Source organism: Ranitomeya variabilis, chromosome 2 (genome assembly GCF_051348905.1).
Source record: "Ranitomeya variabilis isolate aRanVar5 chromosome 2, aRanVar5.hap1, whole genome shotgun sequence".
Lineage (NCBI taxonomy): Eukaryota > Metazoa > Chordata > Amphibia > Anura > Dendrobatidae > Ranitomeya > Ranitomeya variabilis.
The window spans coordinates 245,041,552-245,066,180 of record NC_135233.1 but is presented as its reverse complement, the minus strand read 5'-3'; the positions used below and the strand labels follow the sequence as shown (position 1 = coordinate 245,066,180).

General features: G+C 45.0%; 1 protein-coding gene across 2 annotated transcripts in view; it reads left to right on the top strand.

The window, feature by feature from the left end:
* The window catches only part of GLE1 (GLE1 RNA export mediator), a 77,112-nt gene that overhangs the window by 26,714 nt on the left and 25,769 nt on the right, over window positions 1-24,629 (top strand). For both annotated transcript variants that reach the window (XM_077284382.1, XM_077284383.1), the window contains 6 exons: window positions 7,167-7,315; window positions 7,404-7,464; window positions 8,043-8,291; window positions 8,471-8,702; window positions 15,177-15,289; window positions 15,378-15,447. In XM_077284382.1, coding sequence (XP_077140497.1) covers window positions 7,167-7,315; window positions 7,404-7,464; window positions 8,043-8,291; window positions 8,471-8,702; window positions 15,177-15,289; window positions 15,378-15,447 — 874 coding nt within the window. The remainder of the gene's footprint in view (window positions 1-7,166; window positions 7,316-7,403; window positions 7,465-8,042; window positions 8,292-8,470; window positions 8,703-15,176; window positions 15,290-15,377; window positions 15,448-24,629) is intronic.

Below are 24,629 nucleotides of genomic sequence, written 5' to 3'. Positions count from 1 at the left end.
CAAAAATGATTTTTTTAGCCTGCATTTTTTTTATTTTCTCAAGGGTAACAGGAGACATTGGACCACAAAATGTGTTGACCAGTTTGTCCTGAGTACGCTGATACCTCATGTGGGGGGGCACTGTTTGGGCACCCATCAGGGCTCGGAAGGGAAGGGGTGCCGCTTGGAATGCAGACTTCGATGGGATGGTCTGCGGGCGTCATGTTGCTTTTGCAGAGCTCCTGATGTACCTAAACAGTAGAAACCCCCCACAAGTGACCCCATTTTGGAAACTAGACCCCCCAAATAGCTTATCTAGATGTGTGGTGAGCGCTATGAACCCCACAACTGCTTCACAGAAGTTTAGAATGTAGAGCCATGAAAATAAAAGAAATCACATTTTTTCCACAAAAATGATCTTTTCACCCCCAAATTTTTACTTTCACAAGGGTAACAGGAGAAATTTGACCACAAAATTTATTGTGCAATTTATGCGGAGTAGGCTGATACCCCATATGTGGGGGTAAACTGCTGTTTGGGCGCATGGCAGAGCTCGTAAGGGAAGGAGCGCCGTTTTGGAATGCAGACTTTGATAGAATGGTCTGCGGGCGTTATGTTGCATTTGCAGAGCCCCTGATGTACCTAAACAGTAGAAACCCCTAACAATTGACACCATTTTGGAAACTAGACCCCCCAAGGAACTTATCTAGATGTGTGGTGAGAACTTTGAATGCTCAAGTGCTTCACAGAAGTTTATAATGCAGAGTTGTGAAAATTAAAAAATATTTTTTTTTCCACAAATAAGATTTTTTTAGCCCCCAAATTTTTATTTTCATAAGGGTAACAGGAGAAATTGGACCCCAAAAGTTGTTGTCCAATTTATCCCGAGTACGCTGATGCCCCATATGCGGGGTTAAACCACTGTTTGGGCGCACGGCAGAGCTCAGAAGGGAGGGAGCACCATTTGACTTTTTGAGCGCGAAATTGGCTGTGGCGTTTGGAGACCCCCTGATGAACCTAAACAGTGGAAACCCCCCAAATCTAACTCCAACCCCAACCCCAACACACCCCTAACCCTAATCCCAACCCGATCCATAATCCTAATCACAACCCTAACTCCAAAACAACCCTAGTCCCAACCCTAACCATAACCCTAATCAGAACCCTAAATCCAACACACCCCTAATCCTAATCTCAACCCTAACCTGAAACCTAACCCTAATCCCAATACACCCCTAACCCTAATCCCAACCCTAGCCCTAACTTTAGCCCCAACCCTAACCCTAAATTTAACCCCAACCCTAACCCTAATTTTAGCCCCAACTCCTCCAGCTGCCGGCAGATCATGGCAGGCGCACTGCGCATGCGCCCGCCATTTTCTTCCTGGATGAAGAAGCCAGCGGGCAGGAGGGGACGCAGGAGGACCCAGGGACACTGGTAAGTATAACAGGGTCCCCGAATCCCCCTATTTCTCTGTCCTCTCATGTGCGATCACATCAGAGGACAGAGAATTACACATCGCTTTTTTTTCTTTTTTTCTTTTTGCGGTCGCCAGTAAACAGTTAATTACTGGCGATCGCAAAACAGGGGTCGGTAAAAACCGACCCCGATCATGTTCTTTGGGGTCTCGGCTACCCCCGGCAGCCGAGACCCCAAAGATCTACCAGGTGCCAGCCCACTGCGCATGCGCCCGCTATTTTTTGGCCGGAACAAGATGGCGGCGCCCATCGGGTGCCACGAGGAGCACCGGGGGGAGACAGGTGAGTATCGGGGGGCGATCGGGACCCCATTTCTCTGTCCAGAGAAATTAAATGGGAAATCGCGTTGTTTTTTGGGGGGTTTTTTTGCGACCGGCGGTAAACGGTTAATTACCGGCGATCGCAAGCCGGGGGTCGGTAAAAAAAAAAAACCCCAAATCATGTTCTCTGGGGTCTCGGCTACCCCCGGTAACCGAGACCCCAGAGAAAATCCGACTCTGGGGGCGCTATTCACTTTTTCCACAGCGCAGTTAATTAACGGTGCTGTGGTTTAAGTACCCTTAACTGCCGCCATTAAAAGGCGTATCGGCGGTCGTTAAGGGGTAAATGAATGCCTCTGGTTAACAATGTAGAGGGCGCTACTGCCCCAGCTCATTTGATTCTGGGGTGCTCGTTGTCCTATACCCACAAATTCTAAGTTTAGGTTAAATAATTGGGGAAAATGATTTACAGAACCTTGATCCAGTGGTCCCGTCGATGGTCTATGATTCGTCTCTGGTGGTCATTGGTTTGGTCTGATAAGAGTGATGTTATTGTTCCCACACATACATGATGTTGTATTGGGCTTACTAATCAGAAGAGGCCTGGGGATGCCGGCAGGTTTGCAGAAATCTGACTTGGAAGTCACGGACCACTGACGTGACTGTGGGACAAGGGTCCAACAAATCTTTTTGCTCTATTTTGGTACTTTATCAGTATCCCAGTAAGTCTCGTTAACCTTTTATGTCATTGACAGGCACTTTTTCTGTTATCTTCATTGGAGGACACAAACCTGGAGGCAGACACTAAAATAACATCCTAAATGAAAATTGGCTACTCCCCTGCAGACTATACCTCGCCTGCTAGCATCAGGCCTCCTCAGTTTTTTGCAGTATCAGTTGGAGACAGCAGAGGTGTGAGTCTCAGACCCGGTTTAAGCCTTTTTAGGTTAGGAGTTATCCGTCTCTTGCTTTCCATTTTGCAGATGGAATACTTGGAGGGTAACGGGGTGTAATTGTGCAGTCTGTTTTACCCACGTAGTGACGGAGAGTACATCATGTACCTTGATGCAGTCGGCTATCAGAAACTAGGGCGCTGGTCCTTCAGCCGGGTGTCTCCTGCCTGTCCGCTCACCATAGCGCGTGCATGTTGCATCGAGCGGGAGACGTAAAATATGAAGAGGTTCTTCAGGACATACGAGTATGTAACTGCTGCCCCCTTCTTTCGTGGGGTGTGGGCTTTGAGATCAGCATGTGTGGGGTCACCCTATACGCATGGTGTTATGAGAGCCAGATGCCTCCACCCGCAGGCAGTGTGCAGATAGCACATTGCCTATTAAAGTTCTGCATCATGCATGCGGTGACCGGCCAATCAGCGGAGCTTTTGTTGATAGCTTATTGGGGCATGTGACAGGTCCCACCCTCCAGCCAATCAGTGTGGCCTATTGGATGGTCCGTGCGGCCTATCTATTCACAGGAGTGCCACTCACATGGCGGTTCCTTTTCGGTCCAATCATGCTGCCCTACATCCCAGGCTCACCCTCCCCCCCCCCCCCCCCCCCCCCCCCCTCCGGTTCCTAGGCGACGATGCCATTTTGGAGGCATTATTTAAACTGGAGGTTGGGTACCACGTCCTTCTCCCTCCCCAGGTTGTGGGGCACCTGCAGTGATGGGTGTTTAGACTTTCATTGAAACGCACCTCTTAGAGATCGTGGGCCGGATAGGCTTTTTCTGCTTGGCTGGCGCGTCTGGCACCTCAGCTCTTTTCCATCACTGTTCACTAGCACCTCATCTCTCTCTACCGCCTTCTCCTGTCTGTCTCTCATAATGTCAGTCTAGAGAAGACCGTGCACACTCGTCTGCTCAGCCTGCCCTAGTTACCTTTTTATGCGTGTGTGGCCTTTAACAGCAAGTTTTCCACCTGCCGTTTTGTAGCCTATTGTGCCACCTGTACTTATCGTCCACTTCCCTTGCTGATATCTGCACAAGGGACCTCCATGACTAGTGAGGAAAATGCCCCCCAGTGTGGGCCTGGGCTTTTGCTCTCAAATGGTAGCTGAACTACCTAGGGTGTTAAGGACGCCTAGCAGCCATGGGGCAGCTCTTCATCCAGGTGACCTTCTATCTCCCGGAAACAGCATACGTGATCTTACTCCCCTTCTCAGGAGGCACATTCCCTAAAACGGTAAGACCCAAGTTCCAGCTCGGAGTCTAGTCTGGACCCCTATCAGGTGAGAAGGTTAAGGGAGATGGTAGTCTTGTAGCAGCTGTAGACTCCTTTCTAGGGCTGGTGGGTGACCACCCCCCTACCGCCCTCCTCTTAATCGGGTTTTTTTTTTTAGGAGGGGTTAACATGTGTCTAGAACCTTTTTCAGGAGTTCACGAGGAGTTTGTGGAGTTACTACAGAAGGCATGGGAACACCAAGAACGTAGTCCCATGGAGATGTTGTGTCCCTTTTCCAGCGGAGTTGATGGTATCTTGGCCCTCTCAACCTCTATTGGATATGCCTATGTCTCTGTCTAGAACCACTACCCTCCTTCTTTCTGAGGACCACTACCCTCCTTCTTTCTGAGGAAGTGGCACTAAGAGATCCTACAGACAGAAGTATTGAGTCCATGGCCAAATCTGCCTTTGAAGCAGCTGACTTAGTCCTGTGCCCAGCCATTGCTGCAACATGGGTTTCTAAAGCGGTCACTGCCTGGGCAAAATACCTATCTTGTAGGTTCCCGGGGGGGGAGGGGGATGGAATTAGCCGAGATAGCGGATCCGATCGTGCAGGCAGATATGTGTTCAGCATCTCTGGATGCCACCAAGTGTTGGCTTCAGGCTGCTAGAGTGTGGCTATCCGTTACTTTCTATTGCTGAAGACATGGAGAGCAGATCCTGCCTCTAAAAAGTCCCTTACAAGTCTGCGTTTTCAGCGCGCTCGTTTATTTGGGGCTATCTTAGACAATATTATTGCTGACACCATGGAAGGCAGGAGCACTCTCCTTCCTCCGGCCAGGGCTAACTGTACATTTCACAGACAGGGAGGCTCTCCAGTTTTGCACATTTCATCAGTTTCCAGCACAGAGGACTCCAGCTATAGGGTTAGGTCTAAGGTCTTTCAGAGAATGAGAGCTTCTTTCAGGCCTATACCCTCAGGGTGTCCACAGGGTCCAGGATGTAAGTCCTCTGGTTCTAGAGGCACCAGAAGATTCAATGCATAACTGGGTTGCCCCCACACGGGGACTTCTCCCGGGTGGATAGCAGTCACCTGCTCTTCCAGGAGGCATGGCTGGAGTGTGATCACCAATGTCTGGGTTAGAGAGGTTATCTCTGGTTACAGAATTTAATTTTTTTTACCCTTCCTGGGAATCTTTTTTTTTTTTTTTTTTTTTTTTTCAGATCTCGTGCCCCAAGGCCTGCCAGCATAAGAGCCAAATTCGATCAGGCGATATTTCTCTGCTTTGGCAGGGGTAATTGAGGGTTCCTCCCACAGAATATTTCAGGGAGTTCTACTCAAACCTATTCATCATTCTCAAGAAGGACATCTTGGCTTGGTACGACCCATTCTAGATCTAAGGCGACGGAACAAGTAGATTCGGTGGTTCCACTTTAAGATGGAGTCCCTCCGTTCGGTCATTGCATCCTTGGAGCCTGGGGAATTTCTGTCCACAAAAAACATTTAAGATGCTTACCTGCACATTCCTATATCCCCGGATTATTAACGTTTTTTTCGCTTTGCGGTCATCCAGGATCATTTTCAATTTGTGACCTTCCCCTTTAGTTTGGCCACCCAGAGTTTTCACAAAGGTCTTAGTCCCAGTTATGGCACTGCTTCATACCAGTGAGGTGCTGGTGATCCCTTACTTAGGCAATATTCTCATCATGGCGACTTCCTATGTGCAGAATATGGAGAGCTTTCACTTCGTCCTGGACTCCCTAGCTCATTGCAGATGGATTGTCAACATGACGAAGTCTTCTCTGGTCCCAGTGCAGCGATTACGTTTTTTGGGAATGATATTCTAAACGATTCAAGCATTGGTGTTCCTCCTGGAGGAGAAGAAAGCTGTGCAGTCCATCATTCAGACGACCTGGTAAGCATTCCTTGCTGTTCTGCATGAGGGTCCTGGGCAAGATTGTGGCATTGTACAAGGCAGTTCTGTTTGCACAGTTTAATATAAGACCCCATACAGAGCGCCATTCTGTATTGTTGGTGGAGTCTCTGGTTCACCTTCCACTTCACAGCTGTCGGTCTCTTTCACCCCAATCAGTGGCTGGTCCTGACGATGAACACCAATCTCCATGCATGGGGTGGCAGTCCTTTGCAACTTGTCCTTTCATGGAGCGTGGCACAGCAGAGTGTGGCTTCTCACAATCATCGTATTGGTGCTCAGGGACGTCCACCTAGCGCTGTGGCATATTCAGCACCTACTCTCAGGGTTACCAGTTTGGAATCAGTCAGACAATGCCACTGCAATGGCCTACATCAATTGTCAGGGTGGAACACGAAGCATAGCTGTCATGTTAGAGGTCTCAAAAAGTCTGGATCAGGACTGTCATTGTTGAGACTTGAGAAGCAAAGGTCTGCGCCCCTTCTCTCGGGGTTGAAGGGGTTGTCCGGTCCAAATCAATAAGTGTGCAGTCACTTTGTGTGACTGCAGATTTATTAATTTCCCCCCCCCCACAGTGTACGGGAACAGAGGGGGTATGTATGCGTTAAGCATACTCCCGGCCAAACCAAGTCCAGTGGGCGCGACCTCGCTCCACACAAGTGAATGCTGACTTATCGATTTGGACCGGACAGCCCTTTTTAAGGCGCACTTTATGCAGGTGGTAGGAGCCTCCTGGGCAGTTCGTCACCAGGCATTGGTCCTTTAACTCTGTCAGGCAGCTACTCGGTCATCGATGCATACCTTTTTGATATTTTACATGGTCGACAAGTATGTTTCGACAGACGCAAGTCTTGGCAGGAGGATACTGCAGGCAGCAGTTTGAACAAGAGTGGAAAACTCCTGTAGTAACAATATAATTAATTTTCATTCCCACCCCAGGGACAGCTTTGAAACATCCCACAGTTTTCTGTCTCCCCAATGAAGGGACTGAGAAATTAAGATTTTTGGTACTTTTGGATATTTTGGTGAAAATTTTTCTCCTAATTTTTATTGGGGGACACAGCACCCACCCTTGGTTGCCCGGCTGAGTCTGCAGTTACACTGTTTTTCTCTTGAGATGTAATTGGATTGTTTTCCATTCATACTTTTAATCCTTTTTGCTTCTCCTACTGCTTTCTCACTAAACTGAGGAGGCCTGATGCCAGCAGGCGAGGTATAGTCTGCTGGGGAGGAGATAGGGGCAGCAGACTAACCCACAGTTGTTTGTGTCCCCCAATGAAGACAGCAAGAAGGATTATACGGTGAGTACCAAAAATCATAATTTTACATCCTAATTTATGCCTTTATTTTAAAGGAGGAAATGCAGTCTCGTATTGACATGTGGGAGCTGTTTAGCAAATCTTTAGCTGAAAAGTCCGTTGAGCAGCTGAAGCGCTTTCAGGAGATGATGGAGTTGAAACTGAGACAAGAGAAGAATCAACTGCTGGAAGAACTGAAGAAGGGGTGAGGGATAGCACCGCTGGCATGGTCCGCAATGGGGTCAGGGGGATCGGTCGATAACTAGTGTTTTTTTTTTTTTTTTTTTGTGAAGCTCTAAGGAGGCCTTGGGACAGCAAGAAAAGCTAAAGGAGGAACATCGTCATAGAGCAAAGGTCAGTGCCAAGTGACAAACTGTCTCTCTGAGTTTTTACCACACTGTTAATGGGGAAAGTGAATTAAAAGCCCCAGAACTTCTGTGAATGTTGTAAAGTACAAATCCAAATGTAAAGTCTTTAAAAAGTCATGATAAATCCCAAGCACATTGGCTGCACCTTTGTTCGATTTCTAATGGTGCCCATAATTCTTTTTGTCTCTCACTAGTACATGTCCCCTCTTTGCGGTCAGTCGGGCTCTGACCTATCGGATCCCCACCAATCTTGAGAATGAGCGGCGCTGTTGTGCTGGTTTAGTGGTTTGTTCCCTTCTGGCTTATTCAGCCCCATTTGATGCACCACTGTGCAGGGAAAAACATAGGTAAGGATGCAACACTACACCAGCGCAGCGGCCCCTTAATCTTCAGGGGTCCCATAAAGTGAATACCCATTTAAAATTCATCACCTAGTCAGAAGTGTTGAGATTCCTTTTCTTGCTGTCATGCCCCTCTAACTAGAGCTCGCTGGACTATAGAGCACCATCACACAATCTCTCCATTTGTCTCCAGTCTGTAACTTCTTTTCTCCGTTCCTTTTAGCTCCTGACTTTGAAGCTCCGTGAAGCCGAACAGCAACGCCAGCAGGAAATGGAGCGGATCCGACAGGAGGAAGGTCACGTGAGGATGCAGCGCCTGTGGTTTTTACAGCAAGAGGTGCTGCAGCTCGTCCAGAAAATTCAGGTCGATTACAAGCAGCAGGAAGCTTTGCGTGTGGACCTCTCTGCTTACGGCCATCGGGGGAACCAGATATGTGGGATTTTATCCTCTGTCGTTCGCTCTAGTAGTGAGGTAATGTGGATTCTCATGCATATTAATATGCTGAAATATCACCCCTCATAATAAAGACTCCATGATGCTGTGTGACCCCATGAGCTGTATGCTCCAAGTCAGGGGTCTAGGGCAATCATCAATGTCGAATCTCTACGTACAACCATAACGATTCTAATCGGGGCCTTTCTCCACCACAGAGAGGTTTCCCCACTCAGGAAGATGTTAGTGTTGGTGAACAGTCCCTGCAGGAGATGCAGATGTTGGCCAGCACCATAGAAAAGGAATTGGCTGCAGCGGAAGAGAGGAAGAAGGCAGAAGAAGAAGTTGCCAAAGAGAAGCAGAAACAGGCCGAACTGCTATGGCAGCAGCAACAGGCAGCGCCGCAGACCCCAGCGCCAGCACAGACCCACAGGCAAACTAATCAAGAAGGTAAGTGCTACTTAGCGGGGTCTTTCTCAGCAATCACCTGGTGTCCTGTGGTCTACTTGCTGCTTAATCGCAGACCTACATGTCAGAATTTTGTAAAGTGGAAAGTTCTCTAACTTTTTGCTTGTGAATCTTTCACTGTTCTTGCATTCTGTCAGTGAATAGAAATCACCCAAATGTGCTGAAAACCCAATTCATAACTATTAGGACATCACAAGATATTTAATAATTATCTATGAATATCTAAGTGATGACCTATCGTTAGGATTTGGAAGTATATGTATGAGGATGCCCAGCCGTTTCATTTTTTTGTACAGTTATTGGCTTACTCATATAGCACCCATCTGTAGAATAGAATATACATATCTATCTATTATAATATTCTATAGATTGGTGCTATATGAGTAAGCCAATAACTGTACAAAAAATGAGGGAAAAGAGTATTCAAAATGTGATAAGCACACAAATTCATATTAATCAAAGATATATTTTTATTGAGACATATGAACAATTAAAAACCTCAAAATTACCCATAACTTGGACTGCTGCAAGAATATCTAAGTGATGAAATAAATACTAAAATGACATTATATCAAGTTTCTGGAAATGGCAAAAATACTATGTAGAAATATATATATATATAATATAAATATATATATATATATATATATATATATATATATATATATATATATATATATATATATATATATATATATATATATATATATATATATATATATATATATATATATATATATATATATTATAATAATAATATCTGACAAAGTGCAATAAGTATAGAAAATATATGTAATAAATATCCACAGTAACTATATGTGATGTCTAATAACTATTAGTTAGAATCATCCCTAAATTACCTGCCACATACCTTACAAATAAATCATATCGGTCATTAAAGGGATCGGCAATATATGGGATCCAAAGACCAGAAAAAAAAAAAATTATAACAAGCAAGTCAGAGAAAATGAACCCCACGCGTATCTCTGCAAGCAAGCAGCTTCCTCAGGGGAAATGTCGTTGGATAGATCACCAGTTAATGATTAGTGGGGGGTCCAGACCACTGGAATTTCCACCCATTCAGACAGTGCTATTCAGAGCCACACCTCGGCCTCCCGCTGTGCAGGGAAACTGCAGCAAAGCTGTATGAAAGTGAATTGGGGCCATCTGCAGTCTCCATACAACAACTAAAGCGAACTGCCTAACATACGATCACAAAGTGATCCCTTCCATATATACATATGAACCCAATAGAGAACAAAGAAGGTGCACATATGTAAAAAGGTATAAATTTATGAAACCAACATATATCAAAACATATACATAACAAAAGTAGAACAGATTAATAAATACATATATAGTAACATGTCAATACCCTATAAAATAGGGGAGGAAGAAGGTAAGCTGTATATAAGCAAAAAACCGATAGGGTTCACCACTCAGATAGGATAAATATCCCAATGACTGCCTGAAAAGTAAAAGACTGTCAGATTATAGTATATCACATAGATTTATTCTAATCATAGTGGGTCAAATACCACTAGATGTAAAAAGTGACCCATATAATAATACAGATGGTGACAAAATCCCATAAAGACACCAAACCTGAGTACCAGCCAGGTTAATATTGTATATCAGAGCTGCGTGGTATCTAAAATATATATAGTTACTATGCACCAAGTACAATACGCCACAGTAGGCTCACATATTACCTGCAGTCATTGTGTATCCCTAAGTGGTGGTCCCGTAGCGCACCTCGACGCGCGTTTCACTGCCCCCGCAGTTTCGTCAGGAGGTAATAGGTAACGTGATTGTCCGGCTTTATATACTACTCCCATGTGAATGAATCCTAGTAGCAGCTGTGAGCAGCGCGCCACCGCCATGTTGCGTCGCGGGGAGACGAGCGGCGCTCAAGGATCGCGTCAGTGTCACCTGATCCGGTCATGTGACCGGGTCCGTAACCATGCCGACGCCAACCATGCAGAGCAGCCGCACATCTACCCGAGAGGCAGCGCATGCGCGGTGCGCGCTCCAGCCAGTGGCAATGGATAGAATACATGGATGTATGTATGTTACAAAATAAACTGACCAAATATAGCATACCTAAAAATTGCCACGTATCCCATAGAGCACCAGCCAAAACAGGAGGTGTTGGACACATTATCCCCCAGCTGAGCCTATAAAGAGGCCACATAACATAAATGGAGGGGTAGACCATACATAAATTAGTGGATACGGCAACATCAATAAAAACAGAGCATTACATGTACATCCTCCTATAGAAAAATATATATATATAGCGCAAGATACATTACGCAACATAATAATCACAGATATGACGGTATAGTACATCATCTTCGTCCACTTAATGTGGATCTTGCAATTTCTCAAAGAGGATGTTATGGGGGATCACCTTCCAAATAGTATGCTCCTTCTCAAAGTTGTTACCCAGAGGGCACCGAATTATCTAATTTGCATAGTCCATATCCCAGATGATCCTTCTGTTTTAGCCTAGCTGAAGCAAATGTAGATGTTAACCACATGATATGCTATTTATACACACATCCTTATCCAATGGTATAGGGAGATAACATACAGTCAAAACAGCCACAAAAAAGACAAAACAACTAACAATTAAAATCACACATAATCTCATAATTAAAATTCGCGCTAACCTACAAAAAGGACTTGAAGCTCAATGATTCATTAAGGCCCTTTGGAGTGGTGATATTAAGGGAGACTATCCATCTAGCCTCTCTTTTCAAAAGTTCTTTTTTGTAGTTCCCACCACGTATGCCAAGCTGCACCCTATCTATCCCTCTGACTCTAAGCCATTTGGGATTGCTCCCATGGTGGCTCCGGAAGTGTTTTGGGATTGTTTTGAGTATTGTGGTATCATGGGCTGTAGCTGCATTTTTGATGTCCCGCATATGTTCTTGGATCCTGACCTTCAGTTGGCGTGTTGTCATACCTATGTAAATAAGTTTGCAAGGACAATACGCATAGTAAATAACCATGTCTGTTGAGCATGAGATGTGATGCGTAATCGTATATGTACGAGTCGCATCACTATTCTCAAAAGTAAAAGCCCTCTCCATACACTGACATGCTGTGCAGTCAACCACATTGAAAGCTGCCCCATCTGGGGCCCGCTCTATCAGAAAAGAACGATCTCTGAGGTGCCACATAGTGGCTACGTGTCAGCAAGTCCTTAAGATTTTTTGAACGCCTCCATGTGACAGAAGGGTTGGTTGGCAAAAATTTACATAGGTCCTCATCAGCATGCAGAATAGGCCAATATTTCTTCAGAATGTCCATAATTTCTGTCCATCTAGAATTAAAGGTTGTAATCAGTCTAACTGGTTGTTCATATTTCTGAACCTCCTTATTCTTCTGACACAGTAGCTGATTTCTGGGTGTGGCTAATGCCCTTCTATACCCCTTCCTGATGGACTTATGGTTATAGCCTCTCTGCTGCAAGTTGTTAGTCAGGATCCTGGCCTGTTTTTTGAATTTGGTGTTGTCCGAACAGATGCGTTTCATCTGCAGGAACTGACCCCACCGGAATCGCCCCAATTGTCTGTGGATGGTGCGCCAACGTAGCATGTAATAATGAATTCGTTGCTGTACTTTTCCGAAATACATCGGTCGTGATAAATTGACCTCCATCTACCCCGATCAACACGTCAAGGAACTCAACTTTCTCTTTGCTGTATTTATATGTCAGCCTAATGTTCTGTTGGTTGTTATTTAATTGGCTGATAAAAGAGTTCAGTGATGTTTCCTCACCCTGCCAAATAAATAATATATCATCGATATATCTGGACCATGAGATCACGGCAGAGAAGTCCTCCAAATTATATACGACATCTCTCTCCCACAGCCCCAGGAACAAATTTGCGTATGAGGGCGCACAAGTCGCCCCCATCGCAGTTCCCTGGAGCTGTAGGAAAAATCTGTCTTTAAAAGTAAAAAAATTATGAGTTAACGTAAATTGTAAGAGGTCAATGATGAACTGTATTAGTTCATCATCCATACCTGTCATCTGTAGAAAAAATCTAGCCGCCGTGATCCTATGGTCGTGACAGATCGATGTATATAGTGACTCGACGTCACATGTCACCAGGAACATATCTTGTTCCAACTGGATGCTATTAAGTCGAGTCAAAATATCAGTTGTATCTTTAATAAAAGATGGCAGGGTTTCTACACATCGTTGTAGATAGAAGTCAATGAATCTACATATTTGTTCATTCAGTCCACCAATCCCTGACACAATGGGGCGACCCGGTGGGTTGTTCATATCTTTATGGATTTTAGGTGTCAAATAGAATGTTGGGACTACTGGAAATTGGTTGGTGAGGCCTTCCAACATTCTATTTGTTATTAGTTCCTGATCAAGAGCTCCCTGTAACATGGAGTCCAGTTCCAACTTAAACCTTACAAGTGGATTTCCATCCAATTTTTTTGTAACAGTGTTTAGCACCAAGTTGCCGCAGGGCCTCTTTTTCACACATATCACATGGCCATATCACAACATTTCCCCCCTTGTCAGCTGGTTTAATTACCACCTGTCTCATATTTCTGAGTTCTTGAATAGCTCTATTCTCGGCATAAGTCAGATTGAACGAGGCCTTATCCTCAGACAGTTTGGACAAGTCTCGTTTAATTAATTTAGTGAAAATTTCAACATTATTACAAATACCTGAAGGGGGGAAATGTTGCGACCTGGCATGTAGATATGTGGGAAAACTTTCATCTTCCGTAGCCGTCTGTTCTGCCAGAAGTGCCTCCAAATCTGCCAAGGCTTGTTGCTCTATATTGGTAGGAAATTCATTTTTAGATTGATTAGCAAAGAATTTTTTGAAAGTCTACTTTCTGGCAAACAATTCAACATCCTTCACCACAGTAAAATAATCAAATTTGGCTGAAGGCGAGAAAGTGCTATGGCAGCAGCAACAGGCAGCGCCGCAGACCCCAGCGCCAGCACAGACCCACAGGCAAACTAATCAAGAAGGTTAGTGCTACTTAGCGGGGTCTTTCTCAGCAATCACCTGGTGTCCTGTGGTCTACTTGCTGCTTATTCGCAGACCTACATGTCAGAATTTTGTAAAGTGGAAAGTTCTCTAACTTTTTGCTTGTGAATCTTTCACTGTTCTTGCATTCTGTCGGTGAATAGAAATCACCCAAATGTGCTGAAAACCCAATTCATAACTATTAGGTCATCACAAGATATTTAATAATTATCTATGAATATCTAAGTGATGACCTATCGTTAGGATTTGGAAGTATATGTATGAGGATGCCCAGCCGTTTCATTTTTTTGTACAGTTATTGGCTTACTCATATAGCACCCATCTGTAGAATAGAATATACATATCTATCTATTATAATATTCTATAGATTGGTGCTATATGAGTAAGCCAATAACTGTACAAAAAACGAGGGAAAAGAGTATTCAAAATGTGATAAGCACACAAATTCATAGTAATCAAAGATATATTTTTATTGAGACATATGAACAATTAAAAACCTCAAAATTACCCATAACTTGGACTGCTGCAAGAATATCTAAGTGATGAAATAAATACTAAAATGACATTATATCAAGTTTCTGGAAATGGCAAAAATACTATGTAGAAATATATATATAATATAAATATATATATATTATAATAATAATATCTAACAAAGTGCAATAAGTACAGAAAATATATGTAATAAATATCCACAGTAACTATATGTGATGTCTAATAACTATTAGTTAGAATCATCCCTAAATTACCTGCCACATACCTTACAAATAAATCATATCGGTCATTAAAGGGATCGGCAATATATGGGATCCAAAGACCAGAAAAAAAAAAAATTATAACAAGCAAGTCAGAGAAAATGAACCCCACGCGTATCTCTGCAAGCAAGCAGCTTCCTCAGGGAAATGTCGTTGGATAGATCACCAGTTAATGATTAGTGGGGGGTCCAGACCACTGGAATTCCCACCCATTCAGACAGTGCTATTCAGAGCCACACCTCGGCCTCCCGCTGTGCAGGGAAACTGCAGCAAAGCTGTATGAAAGTGAATTGGGGCCATCTGCAGTCTCCATACAGCAAGTGGCTGCAGTTCAGCTATGTGGGGAAGAACAGAGAAGGGGCCGTAGGGCTGAATCAGTGCTGCAACCCTTCCATTCGCAGGACCAGTGGGGTACCAGTGCCCAGACTTATCAATTATAAAGTGATAGGAATTCCTCTTTATTATTCACAGCTGAGGGTTTGCTACAGGTTTCTCAGATGCATTATATCAAACTTAAGCCCAGGATGGTCAGCCCCCAGAGCTAATGCAGTGTGTGGCCGCCATGTTGTGCAGTAACTATTCCGCCACTTTGCTACTTTCATTCTGGTGCCAAATCTGAGTTACAGGAAAAGACGCCCCAATAACCTATAATATCTTGTTGGTAGGACTTCAGAGAAAAGCTTCCCAGGGCACAATGCAGAGATTCCAGGAGCTGCAGAAAGTCTTGGAGAAGTATCAGAAAGTCTGTGAAGATTTTGCCACGTCCGGAGATCCTCAGGTACCCAAAGCCCTCCTTATACTTTAGTCATAATTTTTTTTTTTTTTTTTTTACATCTTTTATCTAATTGTGTCATCAATTCCTCCAGACAAAAAAATTGAGAACAGAACTCCAGAGGGTCGTTAGCGTCATCGTCAGCCAAATATCCAGTGTGTCAGGTGAGTTCAGACCAATGGCTGCCGCAATTCTTTATTTCTCAGTCGCCCATGACAGCACACCAGAGAGAGGGGATCCGCCCTTCAGGGACAGGAAACCTACAGGATAAAAGGGCGGTACCTCTCCCCTGCATCAGTTTGGTTTCCTGTCCCTGACGGGGAACCTTCTGGACGGTACCTGAGAAGCTGGAACCGTGAAGAAGCCTGGAATCCGGAGCCGGCCAGTCCGAGTCCTGGCAGCGGGGAGGCCCCTGCCACGGCTGGTGCGGTGTCCGAAGCCGCCACGGCTGCGACCGACGGGCCGTCAGCGTGAGCGGGAGGAAGTGTAGCCGCCACTCCGGATAGGAGGCTGGGGCTCCCGACACTCTGCCACTCAGGACGCCGGCGTTTCCAAAATGGCGCCGCACCGGAGGTAATATGTGGCTTCCGGTTCGGGGGCAGCGCTGTAACTAAGGTGCACCAAGATGGCGCTGCCCCGGAACTGGATTGCTTCATTTCCGGGTCCCTGACGGCGCGCGCATGCGCAGTAGCATGTCAGAGGAAAAAAAAAAAAAAAAAAAAAAAAGGACGCTTCCTCCTTCACGCAGCCACAGAGGAGGGGCTATTAAGAAGCGCTCTGTTTAAAAGAGGGCGCGCATAGGGAACTCCTTGCTGCATGCCGTCCCAAGCTAATAGAGCCATGGAAGACAGCGACCAGCAGCTCCAGCCGCCGCCGCCGCCACCGCAGCAGCAGCAGCGCCACCATCAACGACCGAAACCGGACGCACAGAAGAAGCGAACCTCTGCGGGCACCCGGAGTTCTCGGTCTGGTAGCCATTCCACGCAACGTAGCAAGAGTTCCAGTGTGGTGAATCAGCTACCATCTACGGATCTCTCACTTCAAGATCCTACCCCTCCTCCAGAACCGGTACCTGTGGCTGCGTCTGATTGGTGAGTGATCTTCGTGAAAGCTCATTTGTTTGTAACTGGGGTCCCTCTTCTCCTTTATCCTAGGCAAGGAAGAGAACGGCAAAAACAAAGCACAGAACCTGCCCATTATGCGATATAGAATTACCGCAATCTTGGGATAAAAAGTTATGTGATTCGTGTATTGGTCAAGTCCTCTGCGAGGAGACACCAAACTTTGCCTCTGAGTTACGCTCCGTAATCAAAACAGAGGTAGGTAGAGTCTGTTTTTAAAACCCTTAAAGGAGGAAAGAAAGTCAGTAAAGAAAAACCTAATCCCTATAGGAACTCCGATTCCTCCAGCTCTGATGTCGTAAACTCAGATACACAGGACTCCTCCTTCTCTTCTTCAGATGACGAAAGGGGAGGTCGTCATTGTTTTCCCTTAGACGAGGTCGACGGCCTTGTTAAAGCAGTGAGGTCGACAATGGGTGTATTGGACCCTCGTCCTGACAAAACCGTTCAGGATGTCATGTTCGGAGGACTATGCCAAAAAAAGAGAAAAGTTTTTCCCCTAAATGAAAATATACAAACCTTAATCAAAAGAGAGTGGGAAAAACCAGAGAGGAAAAATGCATCAGTTCCCTCTATTAAAAGAAAATATCCATTTGAAGAGGAATCCTCCTCTTCATGGGATAAAGCTCCCAAACTCGACGTCGCGGTAGCTAAAGCCTCAAAAAGATACGCGTTACCATTTGAAGATATGGGAACCCTAAAGGATCCTCTTGACAAGAGAGCCGACACCTTTCTCAAAGGTGCCTGGGAGTCGGCGGGGGGATGCCTGAGACCGGCCATAGCAGCGGCTTGCACGTCACGCTCCCTTATGATCTGGGTTGACAACTTAGAGAAACAACTGAGGGATGGGGTACCCAGAAATAAGGTGTTAGACTCTATTCCCATGATTAGAGGTGCCGCGGCATTTCTAGCCGATTCGTCTGCTGATTCGATTAAATTAACGTCTAAATCTGCAGCCCTCTCGAATGCCGCACGCAGAACCCTGTGGCTCAAAAGCTGGCCAGGAGATTTACAAACTAAACACAAACTGTGTTCTATTCCGTGTGAGGGCAAGTTTCTCTTTGGAGAGACTCTAGACGACATCCTGCAAAAAGCAGGTGATAAAAAGAAAGGGTTCCCCATCCTACCTCAAACGTTCAATAAACGGCCTTTTCGGAGTAGGAAATTCTTTAGAAGACCGCCAAGAGAACAAAACCGCTGGGATGATGGGAAAAGAAGAGAAAGGGGGTTCCTCTTCGGTAGTTCCCCACGAGATAAGAAACCCCCCCCTAAGTGACATCTCCCCCAGGGTGGGAGGGAGGTTGTCTCAATTCCTCCCGGCCTGGGAAAAAATCACTACCAGCCCCTGGATACTAAATCTAATACACGCGGGTCTTCTTTTTTTTTAAACCAATAAATTTTTATTAGGATTATACCGACAACATGCATATAGCATAAGAAAGATCAAATCAAATGTCAATAAGAGCAATCATGAACATAGATCATGAAGGCATCAAGTAAAGTGAACAAAGTAAACAGGGAGAGAGGGAGAAGGGAGGAGAGCAGCATCACCATTTACTAAATATGTATAGTATAAAGTAAGAGAACCATAAAATAAAACATTCACAGCGTAGTCTAGTGAAAATAAAAGAAGTGGGACCAAAGAGAGTCAGGGAGGAACCTTAACTGTGTTATGAACAGATGATAACCAGGGGTCCCACCAATTCAGAACTTTAGTTTTTTGGTCTAAATCGTGAGCAAGCATAATTTCATAATCACAGTGAGAATTTAAACGTGAAATCGTTTCAGATAGCGTAGGGAGAGCTGATGATCTCCAATGCGCTGCTATAGTTTGACGCGACGCAATTAGGATATTTGTTATAATGGGCCTAAGTATACAAGGAAAAGCTTCCAAGTTTAAACCCAATAAAGCTAGGGAGGGAGTTAGAACTATGGGAAGACCTGTGAGGGAACAGAGGAGGTCACCCACAGAAGTCCAGAAACGGTTCACCTCGGGACAGAACCACCACATGTGAACATCCGAACCTAATTCAGAACAACCCTTCCAACATGAAGGGGAGAGGGAAGGGGTCGGACCACGAAATTTGGCAATTCGAGCTGGGGTTAAATACCAATTAAACATAAGTTTTTTCGATTGCTCCAGATGATTAATGCAGCGAGTAAAATGAGCAGCATGGCCTGAAGCAGACAACCATTGTTCTAAGGGGGCAGAAAAGCCAAGCTTGGACTCCCACCTAACCATATAGGGGAGTTTAGTCACATAACGTGAGGCAAGGAGGGCTTTATATATAATAGAGACTCCGCGGCAGGATCGATTATTTTGACCAAAAAGGGCTTGTAGAGATAGATTAATTTCAAACGGGTCATACACTGGAATAGATACCGCATTTAAAAAATGTCGGAGTCGAAGGTAGGAGAACAAGGCTGTGGGAGGAAGGGATAATTTAGCAGAGATGACATTAAAAGGGGAGATACTGCCCCGCTCCAGAAGGTCAGACAAGAGAGTTATGGGAGTGAGATCATTCACCCAAGAGGCAAAGGACATCCCTCCCATAAGGGCACTCACCGCCTGCAGTGAAATATACTTAAAAAGAAAAGGAAAGTGTGAGTTCTTAAATTTTTGCCAGGGCGCGAGGGTACTTTGAATAGAACTAAGGGTGAAAGGAGGAGAGACTCGACGAAGAAGGCTCATTTCCAAGAGAAGTCTAATCGAACCCCGCGGAGAATAAAATGATTCAATTTGTAGCCATTGTGAGGGGGGGGATTCTAACCACCAAATTCTAGCTATATCTAAGACGATTGCCGAATAATACGTTGAAATATCAGGCATTCCAAATCCGCCTTTAGAGAATGGGAGGGTCAGAGTGGACATCGCAACTCTGGGAGTTTTGTTATTCCAAATGAAACGACTCAGGATTGATTGGAAGAGGTTTAAGTATTTTTTAGGGAAAGGAAGGGGGATACATCGGAGTAGATAAAGAATTTTAGGGAGAAGCATCATTTTAACAATTTGAATTCGAGCTACCCAAGATAAATTATGGCCAGCATAGTCCGCGCATAATAAACGGATAGAGGAGAGCAAGGAGTCGCAATTAACTCTAATAATATGTTTGATGGGGGAGATGTGAATTCCCAAGTAGCGGAATCCGCCATGAGTCCAACTGAAGGAAAATTGTTCGGAAAGAATTTGTTGAGAGGAAGAGGAGAGGTTAATTGGAAAGATCGAGGATTTAGAAAGGTTGAGCTTATAGAAAGAAGCATTAGAAAAATCCGAGAGAACAGACATGATAGAAGGAAGAGAAATAGGAGGATTCGTGCAAGTGAGAAGGACATCGTCTGCGTAGAGACTAATTCTATGATCTATCGGACCCACAGATATGCCTGAGATAGCAGGGTGAGTACGGATAATAGCAGCTAAAGGCTCCATAATAAGAGCAAAAATTAGAGGGGAAAGGGGGCAGCCCTGGCGTGTCCCATTTGAAATTGAAAAGGTGGAGGAGGAAAAGCCACCAGCTTTAACAAAAGCGCCAGGAGACGAGTATAAGGCCATAATGGCTGACTTAAATATACCACTAAAAGCAAACTTATCCAGGACCGCTTCTAGGTACCCCCAGTGTACACGGTCAAAAGCTTTTTCAGCATCCAGGGAGACGAGTACACCGGGGGAACCTCTCTTCTCAAGAAGCTCCAGGAGATTTATAGTCCTTCTTGTGGCGTCTCTGGCTTGACGTTCAGGGATGAATCCCACTTGGTCCAGCCCCACCAGAGACGGAAGTACTATTTTGAGACGGTCCGCTAATAGTTTAGAATAAATTTTTAAATCACAGTTAAGTAAAGCTATCGGACGGTAGCTGCTCGGGTCTGTGGGGGGTTTCCCCGGTTTTGGTATTGTAGAAATGGACGCTCTTAGTCCTTCAGGTTTAATGCGACCTTCACATTGCCAGAATTGGAAAAGAGATAACAGATGAGGAGCTAAAAGGGAGGAGAAAGAAGAGTAGTATTGATAGGGGAAACCGTCTGGGCCAGGAGCCGAGCGTTTTTTAGAAGACCGAATTACATCTAGAATTTCGGAAAGGGAAAAAGGTTTGTTAAGAAAATCTAAGTGCTCTGTGGACAAAGAGGGGAGATTAGCTTTTGAGAGGAAATCAGAAATAACCACAGGTGAGGGTTGCGGGGTAGAGGGGGAGGAAGACAAGTTGTAAAGATCGTTATAGTAAGATCGGAATTGTTCGGCAATTAGAATAGGATTGCGAATTGTATCTCCCTGAGGAGAGATGACGTGGGAGATTCTAGTACGGATCTCCGTTTTTTTAATTCGACGGGCAAGGAGGGCACCAGCTCTATCTCCCATACTGTAATAATTGGATTTGATCTTTTTCAACTGGAGTTCAACACGCGAGAGAAGAAGGGAACGAAGTTCATTCCGGGTTCTCATTAAATCCGCAAGAGTTTTAGTATCTTGTGAAGACAGCAGAGAAGTTTCAAGATCTTTGATCTTGGATAGGAGGGAGTCCAAACTCGCATTATATTGCTTTTTAGCATAAGCTGCCAATTTAAGCAAATGACCACGCATTACGGCTTTATGAGAGAACCACAAAATATCTGGAGCAATATCCTCAGTTTTGTTGAAAAGAAAGAATTCTTTTAGGTGAGAGGTAAGAGTGTCAAGATTAGTCATTGAGGTTAGGAGGTGTTCATTCATTTTCCAGGAAGTTAGGGGTGAGTGGGGAGTGGAGTCCGAGAGAGTTAAAGTAATAGGCGCATGGTCTGACCAAGAGATAGTATCAATGCTAGCCGCAACACATAAGGGGAGAAGAGAGTCATTTACTAAGAAGTAATCTATACGACTAAAGGATTTATGTCTCGGGGAAAAGAAGGTATAGTCACGTTCGTTACTATGGAGGTAGCGCCAGATGTCATGTAAATGAAAAGAGGCGGTAGTGGGGGCCAGGTCAGATCTAAACGAAAGGGGATTCGAACAGTCGAGAGCTTTGTTAAGGGGGGCATTAAGATCGCCCGCAATTAACTTGTGTCCCACCATAGAAGGAGATAGATCATCTAATAATGATTTAAGAAAAGTGTTTTGCTTGGAGTTCGGGGCATAAATCGCTAGTAACGAGAACAGAGCTTCATTTAAACGGCAAATCACGAGTAGATATCTTCCCTCAGGGTCCGGTAAAACTTTAATTAGCTCAAATGACAGATTAGCGCTAATAAAAATCGCCACCCCAGCTTTTTTATGCTGTGAATTGGAAAAAAAACGGTGCGGATAAAAACGTGAGACTATTCGGTGGTTATCTGCACTTAAAAGATGGGTCTCTTGTAAAAACACTACATCTGCGCGCGCTTTTTTAAGTTGACCATATAGGAGCGAACGTTTTTGAGGAGAGTTGAGACCATTAACATTCAAGGCTAATACCGATGTAGGCATAATGAAAAACTGGTTGAACTCCTGTGACTCCCATTGGATCAAAAACTAATGCTATCAGTGTGCTGCTTAAAAGGAGGGACAGGTGAGGGAAAAAAAGGAAAGGGAACATAACTACAAAAACATAACACAATAAAACAGTCGCAGACGAGCGACAATGAGAGCATAGGAGATAAAACCTACAACAAAATCTCAGAAGTGGACAGAGAAATGCAGGGTCTCTTGCCCTATGACAGGGGAGATCCATTTCTCTTAGACATTTAACGGACTTAAGTACAAGAAGTAGTTTAAGTAAAAAAAAGAAAAGGAGAAACAAAAACAATTTGGAGCGAAAAAAAAACGCTCTGCGGGGCATTGTTTCCAGGTGTAGGTGTTAAGGAGAGGAACGGTGAAGGGGGGAGACAGGAAAGGGAGAGATAGAGGGGGTTGAAAGGGAGAGAAGGGGGAGGGGGGGGAGAGAGCAATATTACAACCTAGAAAGCGAGAGAGAAAATTAACAAATAAAAAAAGACAATCAAATCAAGAATTAAACAGGAGACCAGGAAGACGGTCCCCTGGGCAAGGTAATCATAAAGAGAATAAAGACCAGATCAGCCAGGGATTACTTAAGCGATCCTCCACTCTGCATCAATCCTTCTTCCACTAGAGCCAGATTTGTCAGAAGAATCGTTTCCCGGGCGGTGAGAAGCTTTAGAAGGGGAAGCTGTGAGAAAGTTCCAAGATTTCAAAAGTTGCGCTGCTTGAACCGGAGTAAGGCAGACATGAGTAGAATTGTCTCTCCGAATAATAAGGCGTGTCGGGTGACCCCATCTGTATGGCACGTTTTTGTCGCGAAGCAGTGCTGTATAGGGCTTAAACGTGCGGCGTATGGCAAGGGTGCCTGGTGAGAGATCCGGATAAACCTCCAGCTTTGCGAAACGCTCAGAGAGGGAGGACTTTGCCCTTAAAGCTTTTAAAAATGATTCCTTGGCTTCAAAGAAATGAATCCTTGCGAGGACGTCACGAGGGAGATCCGCACGGATGCCAGAGGGTTTCTGGACTCTGTGAATTCGGTCTATTTTTAGGTCTCTGGGATCCAGATCAGGCAGTACTTCCACCATAAAATCCTGCAGAAAGGGTCTCAGCTCCTCAGGAGAGATCAGTTCCGGAATGCCTCTAAGGCGGACATTATTCCGCCTGTGCCTGTCTTCCAGGTCACAGTTCTTTGCTTGCAGAGCTTCCACCGCGAGCTGAAGATGACCATGCTCGTCCAAGAGGGTGTTATGAGACTGGACTAGTTCGCCCATTTTACTTTCCAAATGGTCTGTGCGATTGCCCAGATCTGCCACTTCTCCTTTAAGTTCCGTAACAATGGTCTGTATATCATCGTGGATGGAGGAACGCAGCTCCGATAGCAGCCCTTTCATCAGGGAGAGTGTGACCGGCGTATCTGATGCAGGATCAGGCAAGGCTGTGTCCTGTGCTTGGGAGTCTCGGCGCGAAGCTCGGACAGAGCGGGGAGAAGGGGGCGCCATGTTGGAGAGAGGCACCGCGTCTGAGCGGCCTGGCGGGAAGTAGTCTGAAACCCGCTTAGGAACCGCAGAATGCAGGTTTTTTAGTTTCCCCATTAGGAGGAGGGAAGAAGAGGTGATTCCCTTGATGAAATGAGAATAATAAAGCTGACCTGGGTGCTTTAAAAGATGCTTTAGTGCCCAGGGGAACAGGAGCTCCTGGATTAAGCAGCCTCCACCATGAGCAGTCAGGCCACGCCCCTACACGCGGGTCTTCAAATAGAATTTTTTTCCCTACCCCCCCGACATTATGTAGTAACTTCACCGAGGTCTTCTCCCCAACAACAAGAAGCTCTAGAACTCGAAATCCTAAAATTATTGGACAAAAATGTCATTCTGGAAGTTCCCCCTCTGGAGAGGAAGAAAGGTTTCTACTCCCCATTATTTCTGGTTCCCAAACCAGACGGGTCCTTCCGGACCATAATAAACTTACGGAAATTAAACACTTACGTAAAAAACAAACGATTCAAAATGGAATCAATAAAGTTGACAATAAAAAACCTGTTTCCGAACTGTTTCATGGTAGTTCTAGATCTCAGCGACGCGTATTATCACGTCCCCATCCACAAGAATTCTCAAAAATTCCTCAGACTGGCAGTGGTCATGAAAGGGCAGATAAGGGAATACCAATACAGAGCCCTTCCCTTTGGCATATCAATCGCACCTCGCATCTTCACCAAATTGGTAGCAGAGATGATGGCACATCTAAGGGAAGAGGACATCTTAATCGTTCCATATTTGGACGATTTTTTGATTGTCAGCAGCTCGGCCCAACTCTGCAGTCAGCATTGCCAAAGAGTGATAGACATTTTGGAAAAACTAGGCTGGTTGGTGAACCTTCAAAAATCAAAACTGGAACCAACCAGGGTTCAGGAATTTTTGGGTCTCACTTTGGACTCAAGTTCCCAAGAATGTCGCCTCCCAGTTCAGAAAAGACAAAAGATATTACATCTAGTGTCGGAAGCTTGCTCAAAACCATCCATGTCTCTGAGGAAGGCGATGTCGTTACTAGGGTCCCTCTCTGCTTGCCTTCCAGCAGTTCAGTGGGCGCAGCTCCACACGAGACCCCTCCAGTGGGACATTTTAAAAAACCAGAGTTTACTGAGAGGTCGGTTAGAGGGTCGCATGACTCTAAGTTCGCCTGTTATTCATTCCCTAAACTGGTGGTTAAATCCCACCAATCTATCAAAAGGGATTCCATGGGTAATAGAGAACCCTCAGATAGTAACAACAGACGCAAGTCCCAC